This window comes from Lotus japonicus, chromosome 2 (genome assembly GCF_012489685.1).
Source record: "Lotus japonicus ecotype B-129 chromosome 2, LjGifu_v1.2".
NCBI lineage: Eukaryota > Viridiplantae > Streptophyta > Magnoliopsida > Fabales > Fabaceae > Lotus > Lotus japonicus.
Window position 1 is genome coordinate 31,575,574 of NC_080042.1, and position 23,468 is coordinate 31,599,041.

At 38.8% G+C, this 23,468-nt stretch overlaps 1 protein-coding gene and 1 pseudogene across 1 annotated transcript; one reads left to right on the top strand and one right to left on the bottom strand.

Annotated features, from left to right (window-relative positions):
• The first annotated feature begins 1,872 nt into the window (after window positions 1–1,872).
• LOC130736338 (uncharacterized) lies at window positions 1,873–15,276 on the top strand (annotated as a pseudogene).
• A 1,203-nt stretch (window positions 15,277–16,479) lies between these two features.
• On the bottom strand, window positions 16,480–17,199 carry LOC130735342 (uncharacterized). Its single transcript, XM_057587381.1, has 2 exons — window positions 16,884–17,199; window positions 16,480–16,799 (listed from the first exon to the last, which is right to left on the bottom strand). Exons 1-2 carry the CDS (start codon window positions 17,181–17,183, stop codon window positions 16,731–16,733), a joined length of 369 nt encoding a protein of 122 aa, XP_057443364.1. The 5' UTR covers window positions 17,184–17,199; the 3' UTR covers window positions 16,480–16,730.
• Between the last annotated feature and the right edge of the window lie 6,269 nt (window positions 17,200–23,468).

Genomic DNA, 23,468 nt, shown 5'->3' on the forward strand with positions numbered 1-23,468 from the left:
GTCATTGACTATTTTTAATTTATGTTTATTGTCAAAACGGTGTGAATCTTTATAGCATATCACCAATTAAGCCTATTTTTTAGTTCTGTTAATTGTCATTGACAATTTTTAATTTATGTATATTGTCAAAACCGTGTGAATCTTGTATGAACAAAACCATGTGCATTAATTATGGACAAAACCGTGTGAATTAAATGTGCCGATTTAAATGACTTGGACCAATAAAAAATTGACATGTGGAAATTAAGTGAAATCAACCAATGAAAATGTGACATTTGGAAATTAGTCTGCAACATGGTCCACTTTGGAGGATGGGCTTTATATATTATTAAGATTAAGATAAGTAGGTTTTAGAATTTTTATATTTTATTTATTAGTTTATTTTAAAAAAATTATATTGGTCCATCGAGTTGTGGGTTAGTAAACCCAGTGGCGGTACGTAGTTGAGACTTGAGACAGGGGAGGGCTGCTGCACCCCCCAAATTAAAAAATCACCGATAGGTACCATATATAATAATTACTACTCCCTCCGTTCCCTATTATAAGTCACATTTTTTGAAAATTTTTTGTTACAAAATATAAGTCACTTTCTAATATCTAGGAAGCATTAAATAATTTTTTCCAAGTTCACCCTCATATTTAATATGAAAGAGATGATAAACTTTAGAAGTATTAACTTGGAGAGAGAAAATCATAGGAAAGTAAATAAGGGTAATCTAGGAAAGTAAATCATTTTTTTTACAAATTTATTACTAATAACTACTTTTCTTAATCTAAGATAATTAGTTATTTGTGACTTATATATAGGAACGGAGGGAGTAATATATTTTATACTTTTTTAATGTAGTACCTATATAGCTTAGGTCACACGCTTGGCATTTTTTTACTTTTAGAAACTTCTGCAGACTACAGCTCATCTCTCGTTCTCATTCTCTCACCGCCTCGCAGTCTCGCACACTCCATATTCACATTTTATCCCCTTTCTTTTACAGCAAAGAAACAAGTGCTTCAATAGTGGCAGCAACAATCAATTAACACTCAGAAATGAAGAATTTTCTAATTGGCTTTGGCATTGACACTTCACAGTACGTTGCCTTTTCTCTCTAGTCTCTATCTCATGTAGATTAAATATATGAACTTGATTTTTTTTCTCACCACAATTGGATTTAATTGCTTATTTTGACAATCCCTTTAGAAGACAACTTTTACCTATTTATTTTCTATTTTACCTCAAAAGTAGTACATGATTTTGTTTTGTGATTAGATTCTTCTTTGAAAGTGAGTGCTTTGCATAAAAAATTAGGGTTGCTACTTACGTATCTACAAAATTGGGGAAAATGGGGGTTGCTGCGTATCTATAAAATTGGGGAATTTTATGATTTTTCTAACTTACTATTGGGTTTGTTACTTTGTTTTAAGTTTGGGTATCACACAAGTGAAGTGACATTATAAGCTTGTTTTGTTGACTGATAACTATTTTGGTAGTTCAATTCCTACTTTTCTTAATTTATTTATCTTATTCAATTTTGTATTTGGTATTTCTATTTTAATATGTAGGTGATAACAATGAGTAAAACTAGAAGAATTGATTCTTTTTTTTAAGAGGAAAGCTTGTGAGGAAGATGAACAAAATGTTACTCCCATTTTAGATGAACATGGAAAGAGCCCTCAAAATCCAAGATTAGAAGAAGAGAAGTTTCCAAGTTACCTAGAGTTACATGTGAGGAATTTGAAAATTCGTTAGAACGTGATCCAGGAAAATGCCTACAAATTTGGCAATACCCACCAAATCAAGTTGATGAAATACGAAGTTTCTATTTGAAAACGGGTCATATCAAATACATCTACAAAATTATCCTTTGTCTGGTAAGGATGACCGTCAAAGACGCTTTCAATACAGTTGGTTTAGCATCTTCCCTTCATGGTTGAAGTATTCACCTTCAACAGATGCTGCATATTGCTTACCTTGTTATCTAGCATATTGCTTACCTTGTTATCTTTTTAGCAAAAAGTCAAGTGGATGACCTAGGTCAAATATCTTTATTGCTACAGGTTTTAAAAATTGGAAGAAAGTTCATGATGGAAAGAGATGTGCTTTTCTTAAACACATTGGGACAGATCCTTGCTCACCACACAATAATGCAATGAGATCTTGTCAAGACTTGTTAAATCAAGATGGACATATTAGGAATGTTATTCATGTGCAAAGCTTGGATCAAATTACTAAGAATCGTTTGCGTCTCAAGACTTCAATTGACACGGTTCGTTATTTAACACTTCAAGCTTGTGTTTTTAGAGGTCATGATGAAACTAGTGGATCCAAAAATCAAGGTAATTTTCTTGAGATGCTAAAACTCCTTGCATCATACAATGATGAAGTTGCAAAAGTTGTGTTGGATAATGCTCCAAAAAATTGCAAGTGTACTTCACATCTAATTCAAAAAGAGATCTTGCATATTCTTGCTAGCAAAGTGAGAAAACATATTCGTGAGGAAATTGGGGATTCTAAGTTTTGTATTGTTGTTGATGAAGCCCGTGACGAGTCAAAAAAGGGCTTAAAAGCATTTCATGCCCCTGATGTATTACAGTTGTGCAAATGTCGCCCCTACTCTTTTTTTGTCTACGTTTGTACCCTTCATGTTTCTGAAAAGTGCAACGAATGCCCCTCCGTCACTCTGATGTTAAAAATGGATGACGTGGCCGTTAAATGCCACATCAGCATCCTACGTGGCGTGACACGTCATTAAATAAAAATCAGAAATTGGAAAGGTGGGGGGGAGTTTCGAACCCGGGACTTCAAAGTGGCAAAACAAGCCCTTAACCAGTTGAGCTACTTAAATAATTGTTTTATTTAGCAACAGAATTATATTTATAGCATTTATCTTATTCATCTTCTTCCCTCACTCTGACAAATTTCCTACATGAACAAACTCACATTTTCAGCAATTTCTCAAACTCAACCCCACTCCACGTGAATCTGACAAACTCAATTTAAGGATATAGAAAATGATTTTGTTTTATTCCCTTAATTTGAAATATTGTAACACAATGTAATATATAACAATGTAATATATAACACTGGTTGAGGTTCTCAGTGCAATTGTCGTTGGAGTTGCGTTTGCTATCGAAGAAATTGGAATTACGATTTCTAAAGAAGGAGATTCAAAGTTCCGGTTTTTATTTTTTTGGGGTGTTCTGTTTGGGTATGAGGATTGAAATTTAGGCTGCGTTTGGGGATTCAAAACAACCATTAACCAGTTGAGGTACTTAACCAGTATCAACGAGATCTGAGAGCTTTTCCAGCGAGCCACCCGACCTGCAAATGAGGTTTCCAAACAAACGGTAAAGCTTTTGGAGAAACGGACACCACCATCGTGTTCCTGGCCGCGAAAGGATGAAGACCCACTATTCCTTTCCTCCTCCGGCGAAACTCCATCATAGACCGCCGTGAACCGCCACCTTCTCCAGCGAGACCTTCGCCGGGAAATCTCCAGAATTCTCCCAAACTTTCCTGAATTGTTCTTTACTCACCCAAAAACGTTTTTAAGGTAATCCGGAGAGGGTTTAGTGAAGAAATTCGAAGAACTAAGGTTGGGAAAATGATGAAGGTTGAGGGTGGTGATGACTCAACCATGGTGTGTAAGGCAGCTATGGTGGGTAAGGCTTCTCAGCCATGGAAAAGAAAGCACGATGAAGAGAGCTTTACTGGTTGTTCCATGATGATGGTGAGGGAAGAAGAGGAAGGTAAAATGCAGTGGTTGCTCCATGGTGATGGTGAGGGAAGAAGAGGAAGAAAAAGGCATGGTGATAATGAGGGAAGAGGAAGAAAAAGGCATGATGATGGTGAGGGAAGAAGATGAATAAGATAAATTCTATAAATAAAATTATGTTGCTAAATATTACAATTATCCAAGTAGCTCAACTGGTTAAGGGCTTGTTTTGCCACTTTGAAGTCCCGGGTTCGAACCCCCCCCACCCACCTTTCCAAATTCTGATTTTTATTTAATGACGTGTCACGCCACGTAGGATGCTGATGTGGCATTTAACAGCCACATCATCCATTTTTAACGTCAGAGTGACGGAGGGGCATTCGTTGCACTTTTCAGAAACATGGAGGGTACAAACGTAGACAAAAAAAGAGTAGGGGCAACATTTGCACAACTGTAATACATCAGGGGCATGAAATGCTTTTAAGCCAAAAAGGAACAAATGGCTTTTGTCTTGAGATTTGTTGATAAAAATGGTTTTATTCAAGAAAGATTTTTTCATATTGTTCATATTAAAGACACTAGCTAAGGCTATAACTCTTAAGCAAGAATTACGGGCTATTCTTTCTCAACATGATCTTGATGTTTCCAACATTCGTGGTCAAGGGTATGATGGTGCTAGAAATATGAGAGGGGAATGGAATGGATTACAAGCACTATTTTTGAATGATTGTCCTTATGCATATTATATTCATTGTTTTGCTCATAGGTTACAACTTGCCTTGGTTGCTGCATCAAGAGAAGTGATTCCAATTCATCAGTTTTTTTCAAAGCTGACTTTTATTGTCAATATTTTTTGCTCTTCTAGTAAGAGGCATGATGAGTTGCATGATGCCAAGTTAGATGAAATTTCACATTTGCTAGAGATTGATGAACTTGAAACTGGTAGAGGAGCAAATCAGATTGGTACTTTGAAACGAGCTTGTGATACTCGTTGGAGCTCACATTTCTCTTCTGTTTGTAGATTGATAGATTTGTATTATGTAACTTGTTATGTGTTCCGGTATGGAACCACAGACTAAAGGCTAACCAGTTTAGAGAGCAAACGAAAGTAACAAAGTGAATAAAAATGCGTGAAATGATAGGTCCCCACCGCTTGGGCGGTCCTCTTTTATTTATAGCTTGGGTTTTGGTCCGGCCGGACCATGGGTTGCCCGGCCCATTAGTTACATGATATTGATTAGCCCATTCGGTCCGCCCATATCAGTCCACAGGCCCACAAGACACTGATGTTTTAGAACTAAAACGAAAGTGTCTTATTGAGGCTTACAACTTCTGGTACGCCCGTGTACAATGTGAACCAATTTGTGAGCACGCAGGCTTCAATGAAATAAGGCTAATCAACAAAGTAAAAATATACTAGGCTAATCATTATAAAATAATTCTTTCTGCGTGACACGTGATGTCTAAGTGACGCTTTGCCCATCACCTCAATCACTATGCACCATATCAATCCCCTTCCGGATTTTTGTACCTGCAATAATCATCACAAATATACTACAGATATCTTGGAACTTGTAATGTAAAAAACCTACCTAAGCTATGCTATTCGCATTAATTGAAATGTGCATTTAAAATCCACTCATGGGATAACTTTTCTCTGAAACGACTCTTCTTCTTCGAAACGACGTTTACCTGCCAACTGACACCCCTCTCTGCTCAAGCGTTACTTTTTCCAAACGTCACCTCTTAATGACGCGCCGGTTCACCGCCTCAACAAATTCAAATGTGTGGCCTGAATGAACGCGTGGATTCACACAAACCACACGCATGCTCACAGTTTGCCTCAAGTATTTTTAACCACACCTTTTTGACACACCTTTTCATCTTCTACCTTCTCTCTATATATAGCAATCCTTTTTACCCCCAAACCACTTCACTCTTGCATTTCAAAATTTTCACCATTCCTCCGCAATTACCAAATTTCTTGCATTTAACTACAAGTGTTCTTGCACATTACCAGAAGTCCTCCAGATTTAACCGAGTTCATCACAGCCTTTTTCACTGGTAAGCATTCTTCACTCTGTTTATTCATGAAATCTTACTTCCTTTTACACTAAAAGGTTTCATCTAAATTCTTCTTCTTCCTCATTCGCTTGTTTATCCAAACCAAACTCTACTTAAAATCTATTCTTCCCCACAATTCCAACTTACATTTTACCCTTTTATATTTCATAACCCTGGATCCTTTATAATTTCAGGAATTCTTTTGAAAATGGATGCAAAACACACCCGTAGGACCTCTAAAGCTCCTAAAACTTCTTCCATTGCAGTCGATACATGGGTCACTAGCAAAGTTAAAACTAGGTTCACTAAATTCTGCAATGTTAAAACTGTAATGGATTTAATCACTGAAAACACTTTTCGCTCTGATGGCCAAGATGTGTACCTTGACATAGTCCCCTGTTTACCTACTGAACCTTGTTGTTTTGGGGCTCCTGACCCTACCGGCAAAAACCACACCTATTTCTTTGAAATCATTTTCACCGATCTAAAATGTAAACTCCCTCTCTCAGATTTCACTTGCTCCGTTTTAACCTTACTAAATGTTGCACCAACACAACTCCATTGTAATAGCTGGGCATACCTGAGGGCGTTCGAACTTCTGTGTCAAGTGTTAGGTATCGAACCCACTAGCAATAAGTTTTTTTACTTCTTTGAAACTAGTGGTAGAAGCATAAAAGGCGAATATCTTTCTTTAGCCGCCGCTAGGGGAAAAGGCCTATTTACCTTATTTAGAAGCCATTACAAACAGTTTAAAGGGAAATTCTTTAGGCTAAACGAAACAGAGAAGTGCAAGGATGTATTTTATTTCAATGATGGAAGCCCAAAGTTCCCTTTCTACTGGACCGCCCGTTATGAGGCTATCATCAAACTTCCTGATGACTCCCTCACCCCTGAGGAAATGGTGGATTGCACCTTTCTATCTAGCATTGACTTGAATCTCACCGAATTTCTAGATGCCCATTATGAAAACAGATTGGGTGAATATGTGGGTAAGATTCTTAAATTTCCACATCTTTGTATCTCGAGTATTTATTTTATTTCTAACCCTACAATTTTGTTTCAGCAAAAATGACTCGCCTCTCTGATGATGATATCCTCCGTTTCCGTCGAGAACAACAGGCTGCAAGGGAAAAAAGAAACCCAGCGAAGACTCTGTTAGATGCCGATGCTAGTCACTCAGGCACCGAATCGAATCGCCCTCAAAAGAAGAAGAGAAAGAATGAAACACCTGAATCGGCGAAAGGAAAAGACTCTTCTCAGCCCTCAATGGAAAAATTTATGGTGAAGGGTAATCCTCAACATATGACACTCAAAGCTGGGTCTTCAAGTGCTCCGCCCCCTTCATGGAAAAGCGTGCTGAAAGAATTTGAAGAACTCACTTCTGAAGAAGTGACCTCGCTATGGGACTCCAAAATTGACTTTAATTCGCTGGTGGAAACAAATTTGGTGTTTGAGGCGGATCGGGAAAAGGTTAAGAAGATCGGATTAAAGGAAGCTTGTCAAGCCATCATGACGAAAGGACTTGAAATTGAGGCGATTTCCAAGATGATTGACCTGGAGAGCGCTGACTTTGATGGGATTAATTCCGCCAAACAGTTAGAAGAGAAAGAAAGAGAGATCCTGAAGATGAAAGCTACTATGAAATTGTTGGATTCTGCCAACAAAGTGAATGAGAAGAAAGCCGCAGATTTAGCCCTAGAAAATGAACGCTTAAAGAAGCATGCTGAAGACTTAAACATCACTCAGAAAGCTAAAGAGGAAGAACTTGTGAAATCCAAAGCGGAAATCACTCATCTCAATTCCTCCAATGCTGAATTGAAAAATGAAAATTCTAAATTGCATTCAGAAGTTTCTGAACTGAAGAATTCTGTCCTTGATCAATTTGAAGCCGGATTTGCAAAAGCCAAAGAACAAATTCTTTTCCTAAATCCTCAAGTTTCCATCAACCTTGCCGGTTCCGATCCTTATGCTAGGATTGTCGATGGCAAGTTGATCAGCCCTGACACTGGTGATGAGGAAGACGAAGGAGAAGAAGATAAAAATGAAGAAGATGAAAATGTCAACGACAACGAAGGCGAAGGGGAAAACCATTAGTTCTGTCTCTGTTTAAGAATGACTACCGTTCTAATCCATCCTTTAGCTCTCTTTTATTTCCTAAGTTAGTTTAAACTCGTTTATAGTTTGTCTTTTGTATTTGTAAGTGTTGAGCGAGTAGCTCCACAGTTTGTCTTAAAATATTATGTAATGTTTTATTAAGTACTATTAAGGTAATATGTTTTCTATATATCATTGGCTGCAAATTGGTTAATCCTGATGGCTCTGCATCATACTTAGATAACTGTAATACTTAAATTTATAATTTCTATCCTTAAATTATTGTTGTCACTATCCATTCTCAATGAAAACATCAAATCTTAACTTAATACAAAAATTACTATGTTATTCCTTCTAACTTAAGAACATGATCCATTTAATAACAACTATATCAATTAGACAATCAAAATAATTAATAATACTGCGCTTTACCAATCTTTTAATCAAAAATTTCAGAGTATAACTTAGCATGAATAACATTTACTAACCTTTAACCAAATTTGATCCGCCTTCGTCGTTTAGTCGAGTATGTTACGCCCACATTTTACTGTACATAGTAAAATACCCTTGAATGAATCTCTTTAAATGTCGTAAAGTTTAAACTTAACCAACTACTTTGGAATCATAAGGCCTTTGTGAACATAACTTAGTCAAATTTTTCATTTTTGACATAGTTACTCATGGAAATCAAAGTCAACATATTTGATTTCATTAGTATGCTCGCGTGGAGACTTGTGCTTAGTTTGGACAAGCTTAAATCCAATTTAAGACTGTGCTTATGAATTCGTGGCCGAATGCTCTTGTTTTAAGAGACTTACTTTTTTCTCAATTGTCTGACGTCGCCCAATTGATAGACCTTAGTTGATAAGTTTCCGCTATGGGTAAAAGAAATAAGTAAAATGATAAGCCCTTGATCATTTTAAAAAGGTTATGCCTCGTTAAAAACTCTCCCGCCTGGGGTAGAGAAAAGAGTGCATACCTGTTATTCATTAATAATTGATGCCTCGTTAAAAACTCTCCCGCCTGGGGTAGAGAAAAGAGTGCATCGAATTTAGTCTTACACAACAAACATAGTCTTAAACAATACAACCAACAAACGTAGACTTCAACACACACAAACTGAAACAACGAAACATAGTCTTGGACAAACATACACTGAAACAAACTGTACAAAACCAAACAAACCGAACGAACCACTTTTCACTTCAACTGTAATAATAACGGAGATGCTGTGCATTCCAAGCCCTTGGGACCCTTCGCCCCGATAAATCCTCCAAATGATACGCCCCTTGACCAAGCTCACGCAGAATCCTATAAGGTCCTTCCCAATTAGGTGATAACTTCGAATCATCAGGCCCCTTTGCCTTCCTACGCAGAACCAAATCACCAACTCTCATTTGCCTCGGAACCACTCTAGAATTGTATCGTCTTTCCGACCTCTGTTTTACCATTGCCTGCCTCAAACGAACCTCTGCTTGCGTTTCCTCTGCTAAATTGAGATCAACCACTCTATTCATGTCGTTCTGCTCTTCATTATAAGTTGCCACCCTGAAAGTTACATCTTGTAATTCTGCTGGTATCATCGCATCTACCCCGTAAGTCAACTTAAAAGGTGATTCGCCAGTAGTTGATTGAGGAGTAGTGTTGTACGCCCAAATGACCGTGATTAACTCTTCAGCCCATAATCCCTTAGCTTCGCCTAGACGCTTTCTAATTCCATTGAGAATGACTTTATTCGCTGACTCCACTTGTCCATTTGTCTGAGGGTGCTCAACTGAGGCGAAACGCATCTCAATCCCCATTCCTGCACAAAAATCCTTCACACTCCTGCTTGTAAACTGTGTTCCATTATCTGAGACGATAGTTGCTGGAACGCCAAATCTGCAAACCAATTTTCTCCAATAAAACTTTTTGACTTTTTCTGCTGTTATTTTCGCCATTGATTCCGCCTCAATCCACTTAGTAAAATAGTCCACCGCCACCAAAATAAATCAAATTTGAGAACCTGCTGGAGTGAACGGTCCCAGAATATCTACTCCCCACATTGCAAATGGCCACGATGAACTCATTGAGCTAAGAGTCTCAGGCGGCGCCTTATGTAAATCTGCATAAATTTGACATTTACCACACTTCTTCACATATTCCATACAATCCCCTCGTAAAGTTCGCCAATAGAACCCTGCCCTGAGCACTTTCGCCGCCAAAGATCTTCCCCCTACATGACTTGCACACACACCTTCGTGAACTTCAAACATAATTCTTTCCGCTTCATCCTTAGAAACACATCTCAATAAAGGAACTCCAATCCCTCTTCTGTACAATTGATCGCCCAACAATGTGTAACGACTCGCCTCGCGAATTTGATCCTTAGAGAATGTCAACACATTAGAGCCTTCTGCCTCCAAACACTGTTTGATATGCCCCATCCAATCTGAATTCGCTAAATTTAACACCATCATTGTCTCATCTTCTTCGATACTTGGGCTACTTAAGACTTCCTGGATAACTGACTTATTGTTTCCCGGCTTCTTGGTGCTTGCTAACTTTGATAGAATATCCGCCCTTGTATTCTCCTCCCGCGGAACATAATTGACCTGCACTGTGCCTATCTGCTTTATCAATCCCTGAGCTTTCAATAAATACTTAGCCAGCTGTGCGTCCCTCGCCTGATATTCACCCTGAATTTGCCTGGAAACTATCTGAGAATCTGTTTTAATCATTATGCTCTTGACCCCCATCTCGATCGCCAACTTCAAACCTGCAATTATAGCTTCATACTCTGCCTGATTATTGCTTGCTTTAAAGTCAAACTTGAGTGACTGCTCAACTGTCACGCCACCTGGTCCTTCTAAGATTATGCCAGCTCCACTTCCCTTGACATTAGACGAACCATCTACAGACAAACTCCATTCGCCAACTTCCATATTTTTCTCACTGGAAGACATTTCATTAACAAAATCCACCAATACCTGTGCTTTAACTAGACCTTTCCTGTCAAAAGTGATTTCAAATTCTGACAATTCAACAGCCCAAGAAACCATTCGTCCAGCCAGATCAGGCTTTTGCAAAACTTGGCGAAGTGGCAAATCTGGAACTGGTTTGGCTAAAATTGGTGGCTTGGACAAATGATCCTTCAAACTTTGGAACGCCCTCTCACATTCTTCAGTCCACTGAAAAGTTTTGTTCTTCCTTAAGCATTGAAAAAATGGTGCTGATTTTTCCCCAGAACACGGAAGAAACCTGGATAAAGCTGCTATTCTTCCTGTTAACTTCTGCACATCTTTAACTGAGGTTGGACTCTGCATATCGAGTATCGCCTTACACTTATCAGGGTTCGCCTCAATTCCTCTCCTCGTGATCATGAAACCCAAAAAATTTCCGCTTTGAATTCCAAACGAACACTTTTCCGGATTAAGTCTCATGTTATGCTTTCTTAGTTCGCCAAAAGCTTCTTCGAGATCAGAACAATGCGCCATCATTTCCTCTGACTTGACCACCATGTCGTCTACATAAATCTCCATGTTCCGCCCCACCTGCTTGTCAAACACCTTATCCATCAACCTTTGGTATGTTGCTCCCGCATTCTTCAGCCCAAACGGCATAGTCTGATAGCAATAGTTCGCCTGATTTGTCATGAAAGCTGTTTTCTCCTCGTCAGGCTGATACATTCTTATTTGATGATAGCCTGAGTATGCATCCATGAGGCTAAGCATTCCGAATCCAGATGCCCTATCCACAAGCTTATCAATATTCGGTAAAGGATAAGAATCCTTAGGACAGTGCTTGTTCAAATCTGTATAATCTGTGCACATTCGCCACTTGCCATTAGCCTTCTTCACCATAACAACATTCGCCAACCAAGTTGGATACTTTACTTCCCTAATGAATCCAGCCTCCAGTAACTTATTTGTTTCCACCTTTACAGCCTCTGCCTTTTCTTCGCCCATCTTTCTTTTAAACTGAACAATAGGTTTCACCCCGGGATTTAAAGCCAATTTGTGACATATAAATTCCGGATCGATTCCTGGTAAATCTCTTGCACTCCATGCAAACAAATCCATATTCTCAGATAATAATTTTACCAACCTGTTTTCCTGACTTGTAGTTAAATTGACACCAACTTTCAAGTTTCGCTCACCAATTTGGATCGCCTTAGTTTCCTCTTCTGATTTCATCTTGTACTCACTGAATCCTTCTCGAGGATCCAAAATAATTTCTGACTGTTCTAAATCCACCTCATAGACTCGATGCCCTTCTTTCACTGCTTTCTTACCCATGTGCCCATACTGCTTAAAACTTTCTGAATAACACTTTCGAGCAACCATTTGATCAGCCTTTAAAATTCCAACTCCTCCTTTGCTCAATGGATACTTCGCCGTTAAATGTCTTGTAGAAATGATCGCCCCCAATCTGTTTAGTGATGGCCTCCCAATAAGTACATTGTACGGTGAAGTACATTTTACTACTAAAAACTTAATAGCAAATGCCTCCGCATTCTTCCCTTCTCCAAAGACAGTTTTCAATTCCACATATCCTCGAACAAATACTTTTTCTCCAGAAAAACCCACTAAAGAACCATCATAAGGCAACAAATCAGATTCATTTAGCCCCAACTTTTCAAAAGCGTCACCATAAATCAAATCCGCCGAGCTTCCTTGATCCAGAAGTACCCTCTCAATTTCATAATCAGCAATCCTCAGCATTACAACAATTGGATCGTCTTCGTGAGGCTGTATTCCCTCAAAATCTCGCACAGTAAACGTTATATCGGGTTGATTGGTTGCCCAACTTCCCCAATCGTTAGAGTAAACAGCATTAATGGAGTGAACGTACCTCTTACGAGCTGAATTAGTCATTCCTCCGCCACGAAATCCACCAAAAATAGAATGAATTCGCCCCTTTGCTTTTCCATCTGATTGTCTATCTTGACCATCGCCCTCAATCTCTTTTCCATCTTCAGTTCGTCTTGTTGAAGTTCCTGCTTCATCAGAATTGCTTCGCCCTTCAAGCTGCTTCATATACCCAGCCTTTATCAATTTGTCAATCTCCTTCTTCAAAGTAAAACAGTCATCAGTATTATGCCCTGAAATCCTATGATACTCGCACCACTTCTTCTTGTCCACGTAACCCGTTGACGGCTTTGGCTGCCGTGGAAAACGAATAACATTCGCCTCCAAACACGTGTGCAAAGCTTCAGTCAAATTAACCGCCAAAGGTACTGCACGGTCATTTTGGTTCCGAGTCCATGTCATCGAATGTCCTGGCCCACGCACTCCATACGGTTGAGCACGATTTTTGAAATTAGAACGGTTATCAAATCGGCCGTCATAACGGTTACGATTATTATACCCTGCATTGCCACGTTCGGTCCATCCCTTCGAATATTGATCTGTAACCGCTCCCTTCTTCGTCTCAAACTGCTGTTTCTGCCCTGGAACCGCTGCATTCGGGCGGTTGTTCTTGATCCGATCACTCTGCTCCTCCCTGATGTATCCTTGTACCCTTTCGCGCAAATGCACCATTGTCTCCACAGGTTTTCTACTCAAATTACTGTTCAAACCACCCGGCTTCAAGCCCAATTCAAAAGCTGCAATGCAAATTTCTGGCATTTTATCCTCCAAATGAACAGATAATTGATTGAAACGCCCCATGTAAGACTGCAAAGTCTCATTTGGTCCTTGACGAACATTAAATAATGTCGCCGGAGTTACTTTTTGTGCACGACTGGTAGAAAACTGAGACAAGAACTTTGTAGATAATTCAGTAAAATTGACGATTGACCTTGACGGTAGAGTGGTAAACCAAATCATCGCTGATTTCTTAAAAGTTGATGGCAACATTTTGCACTTCAACGCGTCTGATGCGCCTACAATGACCATTTTCGTGTTGAAATACACTAAATGGTCCTTTGGGTCTGAATCGCCATAGTACGAGTCAAGTTTCAATGTCTTTAAATTGTCTGGGACGGCAGTGTTCGCTATTTCCTCTGTAAAAGGTTGAAAGTCCACCACCGTCTCAGCCATTCTTCGATCGCCCTCTTGTAAACCCTGAGTCTGATTGATGTCAGTAAGTTGATTCTGTAACTGTTGATTATGTTGACGAAGTTCATTGAGATCGTCCATGATCCGCTGAAGAACATCGGGAGGAACATCATTTTGTTGAATATGATTCCTCTCTCCGTTCGCCCCGGATCGAGTCACCATTGCGGTGAAAATTGAAGCCTAGGAAAGTATCCAGGGCCCCACGGTGGGCGCCAATGTTCCGGTATGGAACCACAGACTAAAGGCTAACCAGTTTAGAGAGCAAACGAAAGTAACAAAGTGAATAAAAATGCGTGAAATGATAGGTCCCCACCGCTTGGGCGGTCCTCTTTTATTTATAGCTTGGGTTTTGGTCCGGCCGGACCATGGGTTGCCCGGCCCATTAGTTACATGATATTGATTAGCCCATTCGGTCCGCCCATATCAGTCCATTGTGTTTTAGAAAATATTGTTGTTGATGGATCAACGTATTCTCAACGGGGGGATGCTGATAGTGCTTACAAAAGCTTGACCTCATTTGAGTTTGTATTGATCTTGCATTTGATGAAAAAAATTATGGGGATAACATATGTTCTTTGTCAAGCTTTGCAACGACAAACTCTGGATATAGTTATGCTATGCATGTAGTTCGCACAACCAAAACACTCATTCAGAACATGAGAGAAGATGGTTGGGATGATTTATTGAAATATGTGGTTACTTTCTGTGAAAAACGTGATATTGAGGTTCCTCAATTCAATTCTTTTTATGCAGCAAGAAAAGGGCGCTCTCGGCACAATGAAGATCACATTACAGTAGAGCATTATTTCAAGGTGGAAATATTTGTTGTTACAATTGATAAGCAGTTGCAAGAGTTGAATAGCCGGTTTAATGAGCAAGCAATGGAGTTGTTAACTCTAAGCTCATCTTTGGTTCCTAGGGATGCTTAAAAATCCTTTGATATTGATAGCATTTGCACTATTGTGGAGAAATTTTATCCTATAGATTTTAGTGATCAGGAGAAGATTAATTTGAGATTTCAACTTCAACTTTTCATCACTGATGCTCGTCAAGAATCAAATTTGAAGAACTTGTCAACTATTCAAGAATTGTGTTCATGTTTGGCAGCAACAAAAAAATCAGAAGTTTATTACTTGTTTGATAGATTGCTTCGTCTTATCATGACTCTTCCAGTTTCTACAGCTACATCTGAAAGATTTTTTTCAGCAATTAAAATCATCAAGACTAGGTTGAGAAACAAGATGGAAGCTGATTATCTAGCCGACATCATGATAGTTCACATTGAAAGGGATATTGCAACAAGTTTTAGCTCCGATTCACTTATTGATGATTTCAAGTCACTAAAAGAGCGCAGAGCGGCACTTTAATTGAAGGTGACTTTTAATATTTATGGCAAACAATATGTTAACATTGCACTTAAATTTAAAATATATTATATGTTTAGTTTATGCACTAAAATTTTATTTTCAGCTCCACCAAATAATATATTCTAGTTCCGCCATTGAGTAAACCACATGATCATTTACACAACCCTTATAAGTATCATATCTCGATTTTAGACAAACTTAGAAGCATGCCCTCAAGGGTGAAAGAGAAGCACAAAGATGAGATACCCAATTGAGGATCCTTGAGTTGTGGGTTAATAAAAGTTTAAACCATTGGCATAAGCGTGGCGCTAAATTTTTTACTTTAAAATGGACATTTATTGTAGTGACATTCTTTAAAGTTTCGAAAGGAAAGTGAACTTTAAACGTGGCTTTTAGATGAAAGTAAGGCTACCAGCCCTGATGTACACCAAGCCCTTATGATGTCAGGAGTACTTTAGATTATGTGTTTAACCTTAGTTCGGGTTTGATTTCTTTGTGCTCACAAGGGCAGGATATAGAGGCGCAATCTTCAGCTGGAGCTTAGTATTAATCAGATGGTTTGACTACACAACATACACTTTAGTTGAGAAGAATATTAGAAGACCTTGAAGAGAAGCAAGAGGGAAGTCTCCAGCTTCATTGTGACGACAAATTAGCTAACGCCATGACAAATAATCCTTTTTTTCATAGCCGGCCCAAACACATTATTATCAAGTATCACTTCATTTGATGTGTAACTGAAGAAGATGTGTGAATTGCTTTATGCAGTTCAGAAGAGCAACTAGCACACATTTTCACTAAAGCACTACCAAGATGAAGATTTAAGCAACTTAGAGAAGTAATGAGAGCTCAAGAACAACACATTAAGAGGGACTATATGTTAATTAAGTAATGTGGTGATAAGTTAGTGGAGAGTAATTATTGAAAATGGAGAGTTATGTGTTTGATGTTAGTGAAGATGCTTAGTGCTTAGTAAAGTGATTAACTAGGCATTAAGCAACTAGTGATAACTCTTTGATAATTATAACTCTCACTCACTATGCTATAAGCACATGTGTACGAGTTGGAGAAAATAATAATAGAAATATAGAAGACATTCAGCCACAAACTTGTTCTTATTTTAATTTTCTGCTAAGCTATGCAGTAAATCTTTATGTGTGTTAGTCTCTATTTACCCCCAACAGCTTTATCATATGTAGCACAGTAGCAGAATGCCAAAGCACAAGCCTGGCATGGATATGATTCTCTTAATTAGTGCATAGATACAAAAGTATGGTTATAACTTATGACTTTTCACACATACACCATTGTTAGTTATACTAGCTAGCATCAAACGAGAAAGCAAAAGTAAAATGAAAAGAAAAGAAAAGGTAGAAAAAGTACATTATGGAAATTACTTCTATACAGCTACTACTCAAAACAACTCTGAGCAATTATGACTTTGTGAGTAAGCATTAATTAGTTCCAGGACCGGATCCTTGAGTAGGATCTGACCTTCGACCTGGCCTGATTCTGATAAGTTCCTGAAGATTAAAAAGAAAAAGTGAACACAATTGAAAAAAGATTTAAGTGTTGTGTGATTTAATGGAAAAGAAAGGAACACTTACAAAGCTTTGAGTACTAGTTGAATCTTCTTGGTCTGAAGAGTCTTCAGCACAGCTTTTGTGGCAGTTGCATGCGGTGTTTCCTGTTATTAGAGGAACCTCTTCTGAATCTGCAGGAGAAGTTTTATCCACGCAGTTTCCATGTTTTCTTCTGCTGCTTGTTCCAATCTCAAAACCTAGACATTTCAAGAGAGACCCGAGTGCTTCTACAAGAAAACAGCATGGATGGTGAAGGTAAAACGTGGCGGTCCTTTCAGTAAACACCTCCATTCCCTCTTCCTTTGTTGATGATGGTTCTTCCATTCTTGCTCACTCTGTGTGTCAGTCTTGTGCTTTAAAGCCGCTATTAATTCTTGTTTCAGGTGGGTTGCCGAGCTTATTAATGAATGTGTGCCTCACCAGTCACCACCTTGTCTTGTCAATATTACCCTTTGTCTAGGGTATTACTACAAAAAACTTGACAACTATAACTCCACCAAGAGAAGTAAAACTCTCGAAACATGATATTTGAATAAACGATTTAATAAACAATTTCATACATAAACCTCTCCGGATGAGACATCTTAAGGTGGATCGAGCGGCGGAGCCATAAATTTTGTAGAGTTTGGGCAAGATTAAGCTCAAGCCTAATTGCCCACACCTGACACTTGATCCAGGGTTTTAAATTGCGGTTGGGGCGGAGTTGTGGACTTTTGAGTGTATAATGAACAAAAGGATATGATATGATTATCATTATAAATATATATAGTTTGTGCCAAAAATATTTAACGATTTAATTGATTGCAGATTAGAGAGAAAGTGTAGATTCTAGAGAAAATTTAACTTGATTTAATTAATTTAATATATTTCAACAGTATAATGAATATAAATTTGCTTATGGAAATTATAAAAATCAAAATGAGTAATATAAAAATAAAATAAAAAGAACACAAGGAATGTGGAAATTTGAACAATGTCTATACGGCTGAAGAAGATGATGAAATCGTGAAACGGTGAAAGTGAGAGAGGTGGGTCATGGGTAAGAGAATGTGAGAGAGGTGGGCCGGTGGGGTAGTTTTTTTTTTGTTTTTGGTTGAGAGATGCTGGGATGGGATGGGCCAGCTTAAGTGGTTAACAAAAAAAAGAGAACCTTTATGTTTTTGCCCAGGTTTACCTAAAAAATACCAGTTTTTTAACAAACGGCCCAAATGAATTTTTTTTTCGCCCGGAGCCTGGGCAACTGCCCCGGCGAGCCGGGCCTTAAATCCGCCCCTGGGTGGATCACAACAGTTTCAATAGCCTCCTCGGTGCTTGGGAAGACCAAGTCGCAAGATTTTCCAATTTTTCAAACATTAGCCGTTCTCATGTCCACAAACTCATCGCTACTAACATTAGACAATCTTTCACTCTCCATACTAGTGGGTGTGGCATCTGATAGAGCTGACAACTGCAAATCCTCAGAAATGATAAGCTCAAACACCTTCTTCTTCCACCGACGCCTAGAGAAACCAAGGACATTTTTGTTCCTTCAACGACCAATAATCTTCTTTGTGCGGCCTCTCGTGTGGCGTGGTGGAGTCTTGAAATCATCCTGTGCTCCCGGTAAATTGTCATTGTACTGTCCTTCACATGACAATGCGTCAAAACGAGAAACAACAACATGAAGCGGCACATATGAAGGATCGGATCACCACATTGCTCTGAGAGCCAATGACATTCTTCATCATCTCTAACTCCTTACCAGCACATACAGACACAACATCCCTATTAGGGGCTTCAGGCTCCACCGGATGAACATCCAAAGATTCACCGTGCTCACGATCGATCTTGGGTTTACTAGCAACACATACCACAAATTTCGATCTAGCAAGGAAATCCAACTACTGGTGTGACCCTCAACTCATCCATCCTCACATCAAAATCAGAAATAATAGCACGGAGAATCCCATCGCTAGACGTATCCCAGTCCAACTCATCCATTCCGCAAACAGAACAAGTTTTCATGCAAAACTTCAAATCATCAACAACGTATACATTAAAATCCTCTCTAAGTGAAGCGACTATTAAACTCCTCCCAACAAATTGTGATTGATCTAAAACGACCAAGGTGCCAATAGACAAAGGTGTGGATGAATCATAATTAGCATACCCAACAAGGAAAAAAATAACAGACCCTGAAGGCTCCCCTTGAAACAGCGACACATTGCAGCTAACATGCGCGACTTTCCCAAAAACCTTTGGGAACAAAACCTCATCAGGGTGCATACAACCATGACCCTCCACTGTAGAGAAAAGAGTTGCAGTCCCATGCGTCATGGTTCCCGAGGAAAGCTTGAGAGGAGACCACTTAGATGTGAAACCAGAACCGCTGCAAAGCCTTAAAGACCCACCCTTCCTACGAGAAGACTTAGCCTCTGTCATGGCTAAGTAAGCACCTCCGATCCGAATGCCATCAAGCTTAGATCGAGCTGCAATAGCGTCGTTGACAGAAGTTATATGCACAAAGCCAAAGCATCACCTTCTCCTTGGCATCCTATGGCCTTGCACATACATCTTTCTTATATGATCGTGCTGAGAAAATAGATCACGAATATGCGAAAAAGAAACTTATCCGAGATGCCATCGACAAACAAAGAGCACCTCAGATCGTTCCACTCCCTCCTCGACTTGAAATCGACCCTTCTTATCTTGATAGCACAAAGTATGTTTTTCCTTCAACGAAAGAAGCCAACCTCTCCTCGCCTCCAATGTCTAGGTCGCGAACGGTGGATGCCAAAAGGAACAACAGGACCCGCCCCAGTGGCTGTAACAACGTCAATTATGGCAAGGCTGCTAGAGTGACGAAACCCTGGAAAAACATATTATTAGGTCAAATATAACAACCTACCAGTGATAATGTTTATTTCTAATATGCATAAAGAATTTTACACATGGATTCAATCTATTCTCTAAAGTTTAATTATGACATGACAAATGATGGGTTCTAATCGGACTAATGCTTAACGTTTTTACAAAATCATATTGGTCCACTAAAATGGGGTTAAATAAATGGGTAAGTTAGACACTTATTTCTTTAATGAAATGAAATTGATTCATTCAACCTTCACTAAAATTAATTTTCTATAAAATAAACTAAATTCTGAGAAAATTTTAAAAAATGTTTATATTAGTCTTTTGATCTAGAATTTTTTTTTCTATCAATTGGTAAACTAATATTTAAATATTTTTAAATGAATCTTCTCTTAAAAATCAGTGTAATTTAATTCATTAATTAGAGGTGCACATGAGTCTTTTAATCCAACCCGACCCCATGGTGAAATTGTGAATTAGATTGGACAAATAGATATAATCGGATGGATTTGGAGGCAATCCATCCATGTCCGGTTCACGTATTGAGTTCGCATGTAGATCCATTCAAACTAAGTTAATATATATATACTCAATATAATATATTTTTGAATACATATTTTTTTATTTTCCCTAACCCTCCAACAGTAAATCAAAACTATTGGGATTCCTATGGGAATGTTTTATTACAATTCTAGAAAATTATTTTCTGTTTATAAAAATTGGAAAACTTAAAAATTTGTTTGCCACAACTTGTTTTCAAAAACTGTTTTTCAAGACAGTTCTCATTTTCAGTTTTTGAAACTAAAATACAAGAATAGCTTAGAGATATTTTCTATTTATGTGTTTTCTACACATTACAATTTTTTATAGTTAAAAAATATTTCTTTTAAACATTTTTTTCCTTCTTTTATTTTGAAAAAAATTTTCTTAAGACAGTTCAATCAAATAGGCCCTAATTTTTTTTTTTTTTTTCACTTTCGTGAAGTGTAACTGTGAACCATCTTAACTATTACCACTGCAGAAATCAAAACTATGGGAATCTAACCTTTCTTTTAGAAATAAATAAAAATGTGTTTTCATGGTAGTTGTGTAGTTATTAAATCACCACATGTTGTATCCTAGTTTTTAGACTCGGGTTGTATCCAGTTTCTAAATTCCGGGTGTCTTGACTCGCACCCCTGTGCTCCATTGGCTCTCCAGATTCGTAGATTACTAAGTCGGTTTGCTCAGATCGTTTAGGATCCTGCCTTCAAAGAGGCGAATTTGATTGCTGATGCGTTAGCCAATCATGGCATGGGCTTAAACATGGAAGGAAACTCTTTATGTTTTCAAATATCTTAATAAAAAACTCTTGGCTAAAAAGCATTTTTGGCCCCTGATGTTTCAAGTTTATGCAAGTTCTGCCCCTATCTATTTTTGTTGATGTTTCTACCCCTCATGTTTTCAAATAGTGCACCGTCTACCCCTCCGTCAGGGGTAGACGGTGCACTGTTTGAAAACATGAGGGGTAGACAATGCACTGTTTGAAAACATGAGGGGTAGAAACATCGACAAAAATAGAGTAGGGGCAGAATTTGCACAAAGTTGAAACATCAGGGGCCAAAAGTGCTTTTTAGCCAAAACTCTTTAATCTCAATAAAAACTCTTTAACTCACTCACCCAAAATCAAAGTTTCATTCAATCTTTCCAAATTATTTCATTTTATTATCCTTTCACTCCCTTGCATCTAACAGCCACTCAAACTCTCCCCAAATCTATCATCAATTCGTCCATGTATCTCGTATCATTCATCTATTTCCTTCCATCAGATCTCTCATTCAACAATCTCTCCAAATCCATTATTGTCATAGAAACACTTTCTCTCGAAACAAAAATTTCTGGAGTTCCTCTATTAAGGTCTTCCAGAACTCTACAAATAATCTAATACTCTTTCTCAATATCCTCCAAAGGTATTTGAACTATTAGTAACAAATAATTTAATTTCATAGATCACAAATACGTCTATCATAAGACAAATACATCTAATACAAATAAAAAAAAGTCACAAACGTAAATTATTAGCCGTACTTATTAAGGTGGATGTGGGCGGGTAGTGAAGGCACACCAACAATGTAACGGCAATAACAGTGACAAAGGGGTGACAATGATACTAAGGCCTACAAATATGAGACAATTGGCAATGTAGTTGCACAAGAAGGGTGACAGTTGTAACACCCCGATTTTCAGGTGTCACTTTAGTAACCAAAAATAATCTTTACGCGGAAAACAGGTAATTTTTTTTTCGTTTTCTTTCCTTTAAATCAAAACGATAAGGAAGTAAAGACAAAACCCAACTACTAAACTAACCGATATACAACATATATACAGGTACAGCCTCAGCTGCACTCCATGTCACGCGCACTCGCAATGACTCCAAAGCAGTGTGCCCGTAGGCAAATATATACAGACCCAGAAGTGTAAGTGAGAAAATTATAATTACAAACCACTAGGAGAAAGTCGGCCTCAATATGGCCTAAGCAAAGACCCCTATGGTCCAACTGACTCACTGTGATCCCTCAGTAAGAGAACCACACGAAAAGTCATGCGTCGGAAACCTACCCGATCCCAAAAGCAAAACGAATCAGAGCTCTACACAAAACATGACGCCTGCCCAAACCTAACCTCCCAGTGCCAAACCCAACACGATCTGAAGTCGGCAAGTTGAAGCTCAACTCCATGCGCCATAGAACTCCTTTCGTCAGACGTCCACGCTCGTCAGTCCGGTCCTCCACGACCCTTCCCCGATACGTCGCCCGGTGACCAGCAACATCGATCACCCAAGCAGTGGGGCATGCCGATCCTGCAGCTCATATCTGATCCCCCCCCGAGGGAGAGACCACCGAGAACCAGTCGGCCATCGACATCTGGCAGCAGGCCGACCGCCCAAACACAAACATACAAACAAAGCCAAGGCGCTAGGGTCAACTCACAGCAATAAGTACATATACACTCAACATGTGACAGGGTATATATATAAGTTGTTATATAAGCATATAAGTAATCCTAGCATGTTATGGCTCTAACATTGCTTCAATAAACAAACAGCACACAGTCTCAGTCAGCATGAATGTATGCGTGAAATGCACAATATGAATCCGGATTTGTGACGCGTTCCCGTTCGCCACAAGTGAAGCATTCCCGTTCTTCACTATGGATGGACCATTCCCGTTATCCATCCTGGATGAAATCCATCCTGGATGAACCATTCCCGTTATTCATCCTTGGTGAACCATTCCCGTTATTCACCATATGATGAACCATTCCCGTTATTCATCATTTATGCAAGGTGAACCATTCCCGTTATTCACCATGATATGCACAGGTGAACCATTCCCGTTATTCACCCGATCGAATGCAACGTGGTTAGCCAAACAACGAATCGCCCTTACCACGAAAGTGTTTAGCTCACAACCCAATCTCAACAAACCCATGAGTTAGTGTCGGTCAATACAACACAACTCGGAGTAAGTGTCGGTCAATACAACACAGCTCCACCAACAAGAATACACAAGGGTCTAGTGTCGGTCAATACAACACAGCCCAAACAACAAGAGCGCTAATTATCGGTCAATACAACACCGCTCCAACAACAAGAGAACCCAAGGGATTAGTGTCGGTCAATACAACACAACCCCATCAACAAGAGTACGTAAAGTACTCGGTGACTTTCAATCATCACCATAGCTCACCTTAGTGGCTTTCCCCAATTCCAATAACTCA